General features: G+C 43.1%; 1 protein-coding gene across 1 annotated transcript in view; it reads right to left on the bottom strand.

The window, feature by feature from the left end:
* The window catches only part of MYT1 (myelin transcription factor 1), a 106,247-nt gene that overhangs the window by 82,150 nt on the left and 10,741 nt on the right, over positions 1-13,356 (bottom strand). The window contains exon 3 of the mRNA XM_061630243.1: positions 11,962-12,096. Within this exon, the coding sequence (XP_061486227.1) occupies positions 11,962-12,096 (135 nt within the window). The remainder of the gene's footprint in view (positions 1-11,961; positions 12,097-13,356) is intronic.

Raw genomic sequence — 13,356 nt, 5'->3', positions numbered from 1 at the left:
TTAAAAAGAGAAAAAGACCTCAATGGATGACTGAACAAACTCTTATAATAGTTTAATACAGAAGGAAAGCAAAAGCAAAAGGAGATAGAAACACGAGAACCCTAAATGCAACAATACAGTAGGGCCCCGCTTTACAGCGCTTCGCTTTACAGTGATTCGCTAATGCGGCGGCTTTCAATTAGGGAAAGTCCCCGCATTAAGGCGCTTGTTTATTTGTTAATTTATTTATTTGTTAAATTTTTATACCGCCCCACTAGCATAGCTCTCTGGGCGGTGTACACCGCTTTTACGGTGGTTTTTTAATGTTACGCGCCATTTTGACATCATTTTCAAGCAACGCGCCCCATTATCATCAATGGGTTCCGCTTTACGGCGATTTCCGCTTTATGGCGGCAGTCCAGAATGGAACCTGCCATATAAGCGGGGCCCGCCTGTACAGCAACTAGTACGTAGGGACAAAGAGAACTATTACAATAGTTATTGTATAGAAATAGAAGAGGACAACAAAAAGGGTAGAACAAGAGCCCTATTCCAAAAGATTAGAGAAATTAAAGGGAAATTTAAACCAAGAGTAGGGATGTTGAATAATCAACAGGGGAACACACTGACTGACCGAGATGAAATAAAAGGAAGATGGAAGCAATACACTGAAGAACTCTATAAAAGAGATGCAAGGATGACAGATTCATTCATGGAGGAACTGTATGATGAAGAACCAGAAATTTTAGAATGTGAGGTGAAATCTGCTCTTAAAATACTTGGAAGAAACAAATCACCAGGAACAGATGGCATACCAATAAAGTTGCTACAAGCAACTGAGACTGAATCTGTTCAAATTTTGACAAAAATTTGTCAAGAAATATGGAAAACTAAACAATGGCCCACAGACTGGAAGCATTCCATATAGATCCCAATTCCAAAAAAAGGGGATCCCAGGGAATGCAGTAATTATTGAACTATTTCCTTAATATCCCATGCAAGTAAAGTAATGCTCAAGATTCTACAACAAAGGCTCTTACCATATATGGAGCAAGAAATGCCAGACATCCAAGCTGGATTTAGAAAGGGAACAGGCACCAGAGATGAAAAACTATGGAATGCTTTAAAAGAAATGGGGGTGCCACAGCATCTGATTGTCCTGATGTGCAACCTATACTCTGTACATGAGGCTACTGTAAGGACAGAATATGGAGAAACAGATTGGTTCCCCATCAGAAAGGGTGTGAGACAGGGGTGTATTTTATCACCCTACTTGTTTAATCTATACACAGAACATATCATACGGAAAGTGGGATTGGACCAAGATGAAGGAGGTGTGAGAACTGGAGGGAGAAATATCAACAATTTAAGATATGCAGACAATACCATACAACTAGCAGAAACCAGTAATGTTCTGAAACGGATACTGATTAAAGTTAAAGAGGAAAGCACAAAAGCAGGGCTACAGCTGAACATCAAGAAGAGTAAAGTAATGACAATAGAAGATTTATGTAAATTTAAAGTTGACAACGAGGACATTGAACTTGTCAAGGACTGTCAATACCTTGGCACAGTCATTAACCCAAATGGAGACAATAGTCAAGAAATCAGAAGATTGTTGTTATGTGCCTTCAAGTCGATTACGACTTATGGCGACCCTATGAATCAGTGACCTCCAAGAGCATCTGTCGTGAACCGCCCTGTTCAGATCTTGTAAGTTCAGGTTTGTGGCTTCCTTTATGGAATCAATCCATCTCTTGTTTGGCTTTCCTCTTTTTCTACTCCCTTCTGTTTTTCCCAGCATTATTGTCTTTTCTAGTGAATCATGTCTTCTCATGATGTATCCAAAGTATGATAACCTCAGGTCTCTGTTGTCTTTTCAGCTCTTTCTTAAGACCTTCCTCTTTCAACAAGCCTCTTAAATTGAGATCTTTCCTGTCAATTTAGTAAAAGAAAATTGGGCTGTGTGTGCAACTTCAGTCTTTCCTGTATCTGTGTGACTTGCAAGAGCTGCCAAGTGACTCTCTTCTCTTTGCTTGCTTGATTTGCTGATGATCAGGGCCAATCAGCAGTTTTTTCAGTTAGCCACTGAACAGAGTCTTATAACTTGCTTCCTTGTCCTTCCCTGTGGATTGTAGCCAATCGGAGTGAAAAGAGGTAAGTCAGCCACTGAGAAGGCTCTTCTTAGTAGCTAACACTCTCCGCTTTCATGCTGATTGGCTCCTAGGAACGTCTGTTGTTGTGGGAGAAGGCATTAACAAGGATCTTATTCTCAACAAAGGGGGAGGGGCAACAAAAGGGGAGGGGCGGCTGTGACTAACACAGAGAGATCCTGCACTTCTGAACTTGCCGCTGCGGCTGCCAGTCTGCATGTGGATTAGAATTGTTTCCATATACTTTTATTGTTTCATCACTTATGTATTTGCCGCTCTGGGGAAGAGTGGGATATAAATTTAATAAATAACAATATATATAATCTGTTGCTCTCTATGTGATCGTTTAGGGCCAGCACTTCATTCCCAGAGTCCTGTCCAGTCCTAGCTGCAGTACTCACTGGCCTGATGTGCTCTGGTCTCATGCAAGGTGCTCTGGTCTCCTTGGAGAAAGAGTGAGATACACATGTTATTTTTTAAAAAATGTATTTTTATCTGCTACTGCATGACACGTCTCCTGCCCATCTCTTTTAGGTACTTTTAAGCAACTGGAATTATATTTGCATTTATCCACAGTCTCTTCATTTTTTTAAAAAAATGTTTTTAATCTTCAGGATTACTGCCTCCTGCAGTGATGACCTTAAAAGCAAAGGAAGTTTTGCTTTTATTGTTTTTATTATTGTATTTTATTTTATTTTAAATCACACACGTGAGAAAATAACTGATGTCTCGTTTCCCCCCAGGTCTGCAACCTTTGAAGTGTACTGATAAGACACTGTTTCACTTTATTATCATAAGCGCACATACAGCGATTCCTATGATGTTGTTATAAAGAAATAATTTTAAAGCCACAAAAAAACACAAATATTTGTGGGACAAAAGTATATGAAAGTTTTTAATGCCACTTCATACTGTACTTAATAACAGAAAAAATTCCTTTGTATTTTGCCACATTCCTCCCTCCCAGAGTTTGCATTTTTTTTTAGATACATGGAAACATTTCTGTTTCCCTTTTAAACATGTAATGGAAATCAGTACAGCTGAAGACCACATTCACACTATTTATTTATTTATTTATTTATTTATTTATTTATTTATTTATTTTATTAGATTTGTTAGACGCCCATCTGGCAGAGGTTAATCTGCCACTCTGGGCGACTTACAACCAAACACAAGTACATTCCATATAGACATAATCAAAATTCTAAAAATTAGAGATTAAAAATTAAAATCTTAAACATTTAAGCCCCCCAAGATCTGCAATCTGCCAGCCTAAATTTGAATTCAAACCCCCAAGAACTGCAATCTGCCAGCCTAACCCCCTTCCCATGCCTGGGTAAAGAACCAGGTCTTCAAAGTCTGCCGAAAGCATAATAGGGAGGAGGCAACAAATTCCAAAGCGTAGGAGCCACGACAGAAAAGGCTCTAGACCTTGTCCTCACCAATCTCGCTTCTTTTACTGGAGGTATAAGAAGTGAGCCATTCAAGGACGATCTTGTAAGTGGGCGCCCACTGTTATTCAACTTTAAACAGTCATGGCTTCCCCCAAAGAATCCTGGGAAGTGTACTTTGTGAAGGTTGCTGAGAGTTGTTAGGAGACTCCTATTTTCCTCACTGAGCTACAATGTTCAGAGCAGTTTAACAGTCAGTGGCAACTGTAGCTCTATGAGGAGAATAGGAGTCTTCTCACAACTCTCAGCACCGTTCACAAACTACACTTCCCAGGATTCCTTGGGGGAAGCCATGATTGTTTAAAAGTATGGTGTGAATGTGATCAAAGTATCTGATTCATGCAATATAAAACTGAATACTTGCTAAGAAATTCTAGTATTTTCAGTGATGGCCCACCTATTTTTGTGCTTAAGAAAACATTTGAGGACTATGTCAACAATTGCATATAAAAGCTACTGGCAGAATCCAACCAGCGTTGAGCATTCTGAAATGTTATTAATTGCAGTGGAAGACAGTTAAGCACATGCGTAAGCCCCCAGTAAAAGTTGAGCTATGTGAAAAAAACCAAAAACTCCTTTTTGGTCATTTGTTGGGTGGGTATAGGCAAAATGAAACCCTTCCAAAAAATCATGGGGGTGGCAAAATGCTCAAAATATTTCAGAAGGCCTCACCATTTACCTTCCTTATGCTTACAAGTTGGGCATTGAGATGTCAATTTTTCCTTCCTTTTAAAACTATTTTTAAAAGTTGCATGCTGCTCACAGCAGCCCGAGGCTCTCTCCACAGTTTCCCACCAGCTGGACTTTCTGGAATGCCTTGGAAGCAATACCATATTCCATTGGGTACAATTAGGGATGGGGGTGAAATTCAATTAAGTTTGCTTTTAAAACCAAATCTATCAAATTTGCACTTTGTGAAACAATATGATGAATAATATATAAATAAATATAAATAAATTTAATTTCTGTGTCGCCTATCTGGCCAACGGCCACTCTAGGCGACGTACAAGGCAGTTAAAACACAATATGATAAAATACAATGGTACAATATAAAAACAGTGTAAAAACAATACAGCAGCAGACAATAATATTAAAACAGGGTAGGAGGCATTCCAATCTCAGTAATTAACCCTCCCCGGAAATCCCAAAGGCCTGTTGAAAGAGCCAGGTCTTTAAGGCTGTACGAAATGTATTTAGGGAAGAGGCGTGCCGGAGATCTTGTGGGAGGGAGTTCCAGAGGGTGGGGGCCGCCACTGAGAATGCCCTCTCTCTAGTACCCACCAATCTAGCTGTTTTTGTCGGCGGGATTGAGAGAAGGCCCTGTGTGGCTGATCTTGTCGGGCGGCATAATTGGTGGCGTTGAAGGCGCTCCGTAAGATAAACTGGGCCGATACCGTATAGGGATTTAAAGGTTAATACCAACACCTTGAATTGGGCCCGGAAAACAACGGGAAGCCAGTGTAGATCGAACAACACTGGTGTGATGTGATCCCGGTGGCGACTGTTCATAAGTAGTCGAGCCGCCGCATTTTGTATAAGTTGTAGTTTCCGGACCGTTTTCAAGGGTAACCCCACGTAGAGCGCATTACAGTAATCCAAACGAGAGGTGACCAGGGCGTGTACTACCAGGGGGAGCTGATGAACAGGAAGGTAGGGTTGCAGCCTTCGTATGAGGTGTAGTTGATACCAGGCTGCCCGGCTCACTGCCGAAATCTGAGCCTCCATGGACAGCTTGGAATCAAGTACAACCCCAAGGCTGCGGACCTGGTCCTTCAGGGGTAAAGTCACCCCATTGAACTTCAAGTCAACATCTCCCAACCTTCTTTTGTCCCCCACAAGCAGCACCTCGGTCTTATCGGGGTTCAGTTTCAGTTTGTTCCTTCCCATCCATCCACTCACGGATTCCAGGCACTTGGACAAGGTCTCCACAGCCGACTCTGGTGAAGATTTAAACGAGAGATAGAGCTGAGTGTCATCTGCATATTGGTGACACTGCAGCCCAAATCTCCTAATGATTGTCCCCAGCGGCTTCATATAAATGTTAAATAGCATGGGAGAGAGGATAGAACCCTGTGGCACACCACAATTGAGAGGCCAAGGGTCTGAAACCTCCTCCCCCAATGCTACCTGTTGAAACCTATCGGAGAGGAAGGAATGGAACCACTGCAATACAGTACCTCCAATTCCCAATCCCTCCAGGCGATGTAAAAGGATACTGTGGTTGACAGTATCAAAAGCCGCTGAGAGATCGAGGAGGACAAGAAAGGAGAATTCTCCCCTATCTAATGCCCTCCTCAAATCATCTACCAGAGCGACCAAGGCTGTTTCAGTTCCGTGATCAGTCCTGAAACCCGATTGGTATGGATCCAAGTAATCCATTTCATCCAAGTGTGCTGACAACTGGTTGGCCACCACTCGCTCAATGACCTTGCCCAAGAATGGTAGATTCGAAATTGGGCGGAAGTTATTAAAAACTTGGGGATCCAAGGAGGGCTTCTTCAGGATGGGCTTTATAATTGCCTCCTTGAAGGCTGATGGCATCACACCCTCTTTCAAGGATGCGTTTACCACCGCTTTGATCCCGTCGCCCAATTTCTCTCTGCAGCTCATAAGGAGCCATGATGGGCAAGGATCAGTTAGACAAGTGGTAGGCTTCACAGTTGTGAGCACCTTGTCCACATCCTCAGAAGGGAGAAGCTGAAACCGATCCCAACTTACCGGCATGCAACTGGCCAACTCTGGTTCATCCACTGTATCCACGGCGCACGGAATCGAGCTCCGTAAGTGTTCGATTTTATCAGCGAAGTGCTTTGCTAATATGTCACAGGAGGCCTTTGACTGTTCCAAGGGTTCCTGAGCAACTGGACCAACCAGGCTTCGGACCACCTGGAACAGCCTCCTGGGACAGCACTCCGCAGACGCAATAGAGGCAGCAAAGAAAGCCTTCTTTCCTGCCTTTATTGCCACCTGGTAGGCAGCTACTGCTGCTCTAACCTGTGTCCGGACATCTTCGGAGCGGGATTTCTGCCACTGGCGTTCTAGTCGTCTCACCTCCTGTCTCAGACTACGCAACCACGGTGTATACCATGGTGCTAGCTGAGTTCTATTCAGGGGGAGAGGACGTTTCGGAGCCACCTGGTCTAATGCCCTGGTGATACCATCATTCCACTCCTTCACCAGGGTTTCGACCGGGTGACCTTCAGCAGGTTCCAATTCCCCAAGCGCAGTCAGGAATCCATCCGGATCCATCAGGCGCCTGGGGCGGACCATTTGAATAGGTCCTTCACCCCTGCGGAGGGGGCATTGTATCGAGAAGTTCATGTTTACCAGGTAGTGATCTGACCATGACACAGGGGTGGAATAAACTACTCACAGTTTCAGACCACTTCTCTCCTCTCCCAGGACAAACACAAGGTCAAGAGTATGACCGGCTACATGAGAACTGAAAACAACCATCCTTTCAAATTCACACATCTGAATTTTGCAATGCAGTTCTCCAAGAAAACAATGTTTAGAAACATGCATTATATTAGGGGAAAGTGTGCATATAAATTAATATTAGTGAAAATAACATATCAAATGCATTATATTGGGAGAAAATGCTTGCAAAAATCTGCATGTTAGTCAAAATTACATATAAAATGTGTTTATTCTGAAAGGTTCACATTAAAATCCTGAAAAAATTCCTTCCTTCCTTCCTTCCACCCAGAAGGAGGATTTTTTAAAACAAGCAAATGAGGGAATTGTGGAGAACTGAATTTAAGACTGGAAAAATGAGAAACAGAGAGAATTGAAATTGACATATCCTTCTATCCCTAGAAGTGTGGGCAGGGAGAAATGGAGTGAGACTCTCTCTGGTGCTGCTCACCAGCTGTACTCCCTTGTAAGACACAGTAAGGTATGCTGAACATTTCAGAGACATTTCCCTCTCCCAAGAAAACCGTAGAAAATTGGTCCTCGTTTCCACAGGGAGGAATTTTGGCCCAACCATAATTAAAAGTCATTGAGACTTCAAAATGCTTAATGTTGGCTTCATTCCATAACCACCACCCGCATTATATTTTGAAGTGCAATGCAAGTTTTCCTAGGATTCTTAGCACGATATATCATCGTGTTCCATGTATATTCAGGATACTATGATTGAGTGCTTAAAGTCACTTTTTCAGGAGCAAACATATTAATATATTAATTATAACACTAGTAAGTTTTTTTTCTTATATTACACTCATGTAGAAGCCTGGCTGTTGAAACGTACATTTCATGCCAAGGATCCTGGATAAAACCTGTTCAATATGCAGCAAAATCTTGGGGTATCATCCATTCCTTTGCCAGCTGAGATTCATGGCTAGGGGAAGGAACTGCCCCTGACCCTGGTTGGCCCTTGGCTGCAAGCACTGACCTGTACTTGAAGCAGCTCACAAGTTTTTCCTTTCACTGGGATGCCTGTGAGTGATAATCAGGGGTATAGTTGTCCAGGGTTGTGGGTGGTTGTAGACCTCTTACTTCGTTTGGAAACAGGATCCCTATGTATGAGGTGATCAACATGAAAAGGGGAATGTGTTAGTCACTGAGAAGAGTCTTCTCACTTGGCTAACAACATACTTCCTTGTCCTCTCATGCTGATTGGAGCCAACCAGAGTGAAAGGAGGTGAGTAAGTCACTGAGAAGACTCTTCTCAGTAGCTAACACACACATTTCCTTTTATGCTGATTGGGTCCTAGGGTGATGTGACCAAGTACCTTGGTCTCCCAGATTCTAGTCCCACACTTGGCTTCATTTCAGAATTCTTAAATCAAAATGTTTCTGGCAACGTTTAACCCTCAGAGAGGGAGATTGATCACTGGGAATCCTATGCATATAACAGTTTTATTCTGGTTCTATAACTCTGTAATTGCAGAAGAGACGGTGAATCCTGGGGGCGTGGCTGTGAGGGGTCCTGTGGTGTGACTATCATGAAGGGACCTTGGACTTCTGAATTTGCTACTACACTACTGATGGTAATAATCCAGCTATCCTCCTCCTCACTTTATCATCTTATTCTTATTCTGATGGGCATTGCAGGGATACAGCAGAACATTCATTTGAAGGCCAACTAGGAATGGGGAAGGAAGAAAGGGCCCTGCGCTGATCCCCTCCCATGAATGCTTATCTACAGTTCTATTGTATTTTAAATTGGTTGTATTACTACTACTACTACTACTACTACATTTATTAGCCACCCTTCAGTAGCAGTCCCAGGGCAGGCTACACTAATTTAAAATTCAATATTAAAAACAATTAAAACAAATTAGTCACAAGAATAGGGTGGATCCTGAAAACACATGTCTCAAGTTTCAAAGGCTAGGGTAAAGAGGTGCATCTGGTTGATATGATATAATGAAGGTGCCCTTGTTTTTAGTCTTCAGAGCAATTCACACACATTATCTCAAAAACTCTTACCACACAATTCTATAAGGTTGACCAGCAATATCATGACCATGTTACAAGAGATGGGGTGGGGGTAGGAGACAGTGGCCAGTGTAAGGTCACCCAGTGATTTCCTAGCTGAAGTGAAAAGCCCAGGGGCTGCTCAGTTCACAGCTCAGTCTCTTAACCAATATGCTACAGTTTTTAGTACACTAGTGTATGATGAGCACACATTTTGCAACATGACGTAGAAATCACTTCATAAACCACTTGTCTTTGTTGCCATGTGTTTTTTGAACACTTTAAAAGAACAGTTTCGACAGCAAAAAATAAAAATAAATGCCCCCTTTTGGTGATTTTTTAGACATTGTGCCATAAGAGGGTGAACAGGTTTGTCCACTCAGAGTGTGGGAAATGTAGTGATGTCATCCTGTTGCCAATTTTGATTGCAGGCTGGATTTAAAACAAGGCAATTTGAATTACTGTTTTAAAACCATGATTGAAATAACCAGGATCCCCGCACCCTTGATGTAAATCACTGGTTTAAATCAACTTTCCCATTTTGAAATTTATTTCCTGACTAAACATATATACTAACTGGTTGGTATAACAGCTCACAAACTTTATGCATTGCAAAATTAGGTCTACTTAGGGAAAACAGACATATGTTTGCTGGGATCTTTGTATATACATGCAAGTATATTAAGGAACATCTCAATTACTCAAAGGGCCTAATCATTTGTAAACTTATTTGGAAGCACATTCCACTGAATATAAGTCCCAATTTCTTCAGTGTGACTTATTTCCAAATTAGCATGCATAGAATTGGCCTCTAAATGTCCAGAATATTCTAGAAGCTTGGGGGGTTGCTAATTACTGGACAAAACAGCATTTCTCCCATACTGTTTGTTTTGTTAAGCTATAAATATTCATAATTTGAGAACTGGAAACATTGCAGAGATCAGGTAGTTGGAAACATCACCCATAAGTGTTCAGTGGGTGATTCTTGTGGTGAGTTACAGGTGCAATCTGAATTTGTGATTATTTGCATTATATCACCATCTTTACAACAGCTCAGACAGGTCAGTATCATCCCCATAATGCAGATGCTGTGTGTAAAAGTAGCTGCGAGAACAGTGGCTTGTCTAAAGCAACCTAGTGGGATCTACCATGGCCAAAGTTAGAGGTGTATTGGACTTTTCTCAGGTCACACCCTCAGCTACTGAACTACACAAGTTGTAGTGGAGTGGCTCATCTAGAGCTGTGTGTAGCATACACCTTGGAGTCTTACAGAGCAACGAAAGATGACTATTGATAAAACTCTGCTCGATCTTCAGGCTGTTTCACTCATTATGCAGAGGCAAACCTGGACTTGCCATTGAGGGTACAAGGAGCTGCAGCCAATCACACCTTCCTGATTAGTGTAGCTGATACACATGATTGTTGCTTTCACACTGTGCGGTTTTAGGCTTACACTTGACATTGTTGGTGTACCTCTAAAAGTTTGTTTGCAAAGGGGCTCTTAGGGCGGTATTCAACTTTTTGCACTAGTGCTAGCGCTACACAATGGGTTTTCCTCCCCTCCTCTCCCTGTGCACCCCTCATGTCATCCCCAAATCTGTTCTGGAGGTTTTGGGGAACCCTCAGAGCAGATTTCAGGGGTGTGCAGGGGGAGATCATTCTATTGTGCAAAGAAAAATCCTTGCGCTAATGGAATGATCTACTTGGCTCTATGTTGAATGCAACCCTTAGTCTTGGCCCTCATTACTGCTTCACATGGCCTCATATATTCCTTCTACTGCCCTCCCTGGACAAATGAATCTGTCTTATATAAAGGCAGGCCACTGGTCCATCCAGTCTCCTTTGACTGGTGGTGTCTCCTCTCCTAGCTCTGCAAGTTGAGATCCTTTCAACCGGTTATGCCAGGCAAGGCAAAGCTTGTGCTCTACTCCTAAGCCAGCCCCCCATTTCCTATCTGCTCAGCTGCCACGCAACTGCTTTGTTCATTTTTCCACTTTCACCTTTGCCAGGCTGCACTTGGAATACTCCATCCCATCTAGGGTGGCCAGGGCCTGAGACTGATCCTGTATCTTTAGGAGAAGAGAAAGTCAGCCAAGTGCAGGTGTTCTTGCAACACTGGAATGGGAAAAACCACAAGGTGGAATTCTTCCTGCCCTCTGCACAACTTTTAAAGATATAGAAGACCTCTTGGAGGCTGGGCCTGGCAACCAAGAGGTCTTCTGTATCTTTAAGTTGGAAGGGATCTTAGAGATCACCTAGCCCTGCTTGATGAAGGAACCTTGTAACGTTATGCTGTTAGAATGTTGTAAGCAACTAATACATTGAACAAATGAAATATCACTCTTTTGCTGTCATGCTCACCTACCCATTTCACACTCCTCAGGAGGACTGGCACCAGGCATAAATGGGTCTTCAGCATAGAGCCACTGGTAACTATCTTCTAGCACCAATCTGCCACTTACTCCAGTGAGTAACCAGCCCTGCTGCCATCAGTCCCCACTAGGGTTGCCAGGTTCAGGGCCTGAGACTGATCCTGTATCTTTAGGAGAAGAGAAAGTCAGCCAAGTGCAGGTGTTCTTGCAACTCTGTAATGGGAACAACCACAAGGTAGAATTCTCCCTTCCCCTGCACAACTTTTAAAGATACAATTGCCAGGCCTGGCCTCCAAGAGGTCTTCTGTATCTTTAAAAGTTGTGCAGGGGGAAGGGAGAATTCCACCTTGTGGTTCTTCCCATTACAGGGTTGCAAGAACACCTGCACTTGGCTGACTTTCTCTTCTCCTAAAGATACAGGATCAGTCTCAGGCCATGAACCTGGCAACCCTAATCCCATCTTCCACATGCACCAGAGCTGCCAGATCTATTAATAAATCATTCTTTCATAGAAGCAATAGTAGTTGTTGCTGCTGAAGCACCAGACCTGTTTTGTGAATAGCTGTAAGTCACACTCACTCTCAGGAGGAATCCTGTCTTTGTGCGGGCAGCCAGACAAACTACGATGGTGAGGATACAGCCCCGTGACGTGACCTGTGCCATCACAGCCAGGGGTTGGGCATTTGATTTCACGCTTCTCGGGTCTTGAAGGATCTAGGAAATGTATGGAGCAGAGGATGCAGGAAGAATATCATGAGAAGGTAGAGATGTGAAAACATCCATGAGAAATTAAACTAGTCTCACTAAAATCCCCTCCAATGAATCTGATTTGCATTTTGCTTTAGATGAAATTTTTATTGCCTGTCCTACCCCTAAAACCCAAAATAGGCTGAAGTTCATATGCAGATTATGTTTTCTACAGTTTGATTCTATGGATAAGCATAAGTTGCAGTTGTGCAAGTAGCCACTTGTACTGCTGAACTGCAATCCTATGGACATAAGAACAAAGGATTTAAGAAATGCCTTGATGCATTACCCCAGATCGCCATATAATTCAGCACTCTTTCTCCAACAGTAACCTGCTAAACACCCTTGGGAAGTACAGTATTATTGAGACAGCTCCTCCTGAGTGTTTGTCCTTTATTAGAAGCATTCTTCTTTTGAATACAGAGTTTCCTTTCTAAGATATTTTAAGATTAATACATCTATGTTCCCTGAATTGATCTAATCCACTGTTCTTCAACCTTGAGTCCCCACATATTGTTAGACTACAACTTGTTAGACGCTGTTAGTGAGTGCCTTCTCTGCCCAGATGGTGGCTGTTCACCCTGTTCTGGACGGGGTTACACTCCCCTTGAAAGAACAGGTTCGTAGCTTGGGAGTTCTTATCGACTCTTCCTTGTCTCTTGAGGCTCAGGTAGCCTCAGTGGCAAGGAATGCTTTCTACCATCTCTGATTGGTAGCCCAGCTACGTCCCTATCTGGACAGTGACGACCTCGCCTCAGTCGTTCATGCTCTGGTAACTTCTAGATTGGACTACTGCAATGTGCTCTACGTTGGGCTGCCCTTGAAGACCGTTCGGAAACTACAGTTAGTCCAGAATGCAGCGGCCAGATTGTTGACGCGGACAAGAAGGTCCGCTCATATTACACCCGTTCTGGCTCGTCTGCACTGGCTTCCTATTTGTTTCCGGGCTAAATTCAAAGTGCTGGTTTTGACCTATAAAGCCTTACACGGCATGGGACCGCAATACCTGGTGGAGCGCCTCTCCCAATATGAAACTACCCGTACACTGCGCTCAACATCTAAGGCCCTCCTCCGAGTACCATCCCATCGAGAAGCTCGGAGGGTGGTGACTAGAAATAGGGCCTTTTCGGTTCTGGCTCCCGAACTATGGAATGGTCTCCCCGATGAGGTGCACCTGGCGCCGACGCTGCTATCTTTTCGGCGCCAGGTGAAAACCTTTTTATATTC

Source organism: Rhineura floridana, chromosome 6 (genome assembly GCF_030035675.1).
Source record: "Rhineura floridana isolate rRhiFlo1 chromosome 6, rRhiFlo1.hap2, whole genome shotgun sequence".
Taxonomy (NCBI): Eukaryota; Metazoa; Chordata; class Lepidosauria; order Squamata; family Rhineuridae; genus Rhineura; species Rhineura floridana.
This window is presented reverse-complemented; position numbering and strand designations above follow the sequence as displayed.